Below are 2,526 nucleotides of genomic sequence, written 5' to 3'. Positions count from 1 at the left end.
TCTTCGATACATTTACACTTGATAGTAATATAAAGGTTCTGGTAGTTTCTGTAAATTTTTAAGCACCTATATGCATGAATGGTCTTTGTGTGTATGTATTTTTTAACACAAACAGACAATGTAATACTGTAGTGATGGTGGTTTCTCTTCCTTAGAACTTTGGAGTCCTTATACGAAGAACTAGTTCAACATGGTATTATCCGACGTTATCCTCAAGTTTCTATGAAGGAATACCTGGGTGACTACAACTATTTGGGAAGTTTGCAATTAAAACGTGGGTTAGACCCAATCCCAACACCTGCTGATGCACGAAGAGTTGTTAAGGAATATTGTATTCTTCCGTTAGGTAAGTTATATTGGTGTACATTAATTATAAGCCTTTAATATCAAGTTCTATTGGTGTACATTAATTATAAGCCTTTAATATCAAGTTCTTTTGGTGTACATTAATTATAAGCCTTTAATGTCAAGTTCTATTGGTGTACATTAATTATAAGCCTTTAATATCAAGTTCTTTTGGTGTATGTTAATTATAAGCCTTTAATGTCAAGTTCTATTGGTGTACATTAATTATAAACCTTTAATATCAAGAAACAATTGTGAAGTTTAAAGACCAATAAGGCTCCAGGGCCAGATAATATTTCCCCAAGGGTTTTGAAGGAGGTTAAAGATTGGATAGGTGAACCACTTGCTATTATTTTTTGTCAGTCCTTGAATAGTGGGCAGGTACCAGAGGATTGGAAGTTAGCTAATGTAACTACTCTTTTCAAGGGAGGTGTTAAAAATTGTTCCAGTAATTACAGACCCATTAGTCTTACATCAGTTGTGGGAAAAGTTTTGGAAAGTCTGTTAAAAGTTACTTTGCAAAGTCATTTAACAAAGTTTAGAATTTTATTGGATAGTGAACATGGTTTCTCTAAGGGAAAATCTTGCCTTCCAAGTATTTCAACATTGTTTGAAAAGGTTACTGCTTATGTAGATGAGGGTAAGAGTGTAGATTTGGCGTATCTGGATTTTCAGAAGGCATTTGACAAGATGCCATATAAAAGGCTTGTAAAAAACATTATCTCTATGGGTGTGGGGGGTAAGTTAGCAAATTGGATAGAAGAGTGGCTGGATGGAAGAAAGCAGAGGGTTGTTACAAATGGAGTTCAGTCAAACTGGAATAATTTCACAAGTGGGGTACCTCAGGGTTCAATCTTAGGACCTCTGCTCATTTTGACTTACATCAATGACATAGATGAAGTAATGATCAATAAATTACTTAAATTTGCAGATCAGATTAAGGTCTTGGGTGTTGCTAGCTGTGAAGAGGATTCTGCTGATTTACAAAAGTATTTAGATCATTTAGTGAGTTGGGCAAATAAATGGCAGATGGGTTTTGATTATAATAAATACAAGATAATGCATGTGGGTTATCATAATTTGAATTATAAGTATAATTTGGATGGGAATAACCTTAACAGGGTTATGAAGGAAAGAGATCTTCAGTCTCTAAAGCCATCCAAGCAGTGTGCTGTTGTTAGTGGTAGGGCAAATAGGATTTTAGGTTGCATCTATAGAAGTTTATAGAGGATATAATTTCATTGTATAGGTTACTGTGCTACCCACCAGGTAAAAAACAAAACTTGGTAACTTTTTGTTCAAGACATCTGAAAGACGTAGATGCTACCAGAGTGTAAATTTGTTCCATGTGAGTCATGGACACATTTAATTCTAGCTATGATAAACTTCTATATAGAAGGTAAAGAAACCGTCTTAGCTAAATCTTTGTTATAGGTTCTGCTAACGTTCATGAAAAAGCTCCACTGGTTCGATCTGTGCTACTAGTTGGTCCACCAGGGACAGGGAAAAAGATGCTTGTCCACAGTATCTGTACAGAGACTGGAGCTACATTGTTTGATCTTACTGCTACAAATATTGCCGGAAAGTATCCTGGGAAAGGTGGCTTGAATATGCTAATTCATCTAGTCAACAAGGTAGCTCGAAAAGTCCAGCCTTCTGTGATCCTTCTTCGAAATGCTGAGAAAACATTCATGAAGAAAGTTCCAAAAACTGACAAGGTATAGCTTCTGTTCTCTTTAAATCTTTAAACACAATCGTTACACTTTAAGTGATTAAATAAGTTGAAAAATGCGAAGGTGAAAAAATTAAATAAATTATACTTTTAGAGAAGAAACTCACCTTTAAAAACTAGGGTAATAATTTATTAAGTTGGCGACGTTTTGAACAAATGCTCTTTTTCAAGCCAGAAACAAGCCTGTTGGTTAAGGAACGCTTAATATATATATATATATATTTATATATAGGCTTGAAAACATCGCCAGCTTAATAAATTATTATCATAGTTTTTAAAGGTAATTATTTTTCTCTAGAAGTCAAATTTATTACACTTTAAGTACTTAAACACACCTATTACACATTAAGTACTTAAACACACCTATTACACATTAAGTACTTAAACACACCTATTACACATTAAGTACTTAAACACACCTATTACACATTAAGTACTTAAACACACCT

At 33.9% G+C, this 2,526-nt stretch overlaps 1 protein-coding gene across 1 annotated transcript; it reads left to right on the top strand.

The window, feature by feature from the left end:
• Nucleotides 1-155: 155 nt before the first annotated feature.
• Nucleotides 156-2,063, top strand: LOC111084531 (IQ and AAA domain-containing protein 1-like; the record flags this gene model as incomplete). Its single annotated transcript, XM_022381221.1, has 2 exons — nucleotides 156-346; nucleotides 1,780-2,063. Coding segments are annotated over 2 exons (475 nt in total), but the record flags the coding sequence as incomplete, so codon positions are not given.
• Nucleotides 2,064-2,526: the final 463 nt, after the last annotated feature.

This window comes from Limulus polyphemus, unplaced genomic scaffold, assembly GCF_000517525.1.
Source record: "Limulus polyphemus unplaced genomic scaffold, Limulus_polyphemus-2.1.2 Scaffold78215, whole genome shotgun sequence".
In the NCBI taxonomy this organism is placed as follows: Eukaryota; Metazoa; Arthropoda; class Merostomata; order Xiphosura; family Limulidae; genus Limulus; species Limulus polyphemus.
Note: the sequence above shows the minus strand (reverse complement) of the source record. Positions and strands in the feature narration are given on the sequence as shown.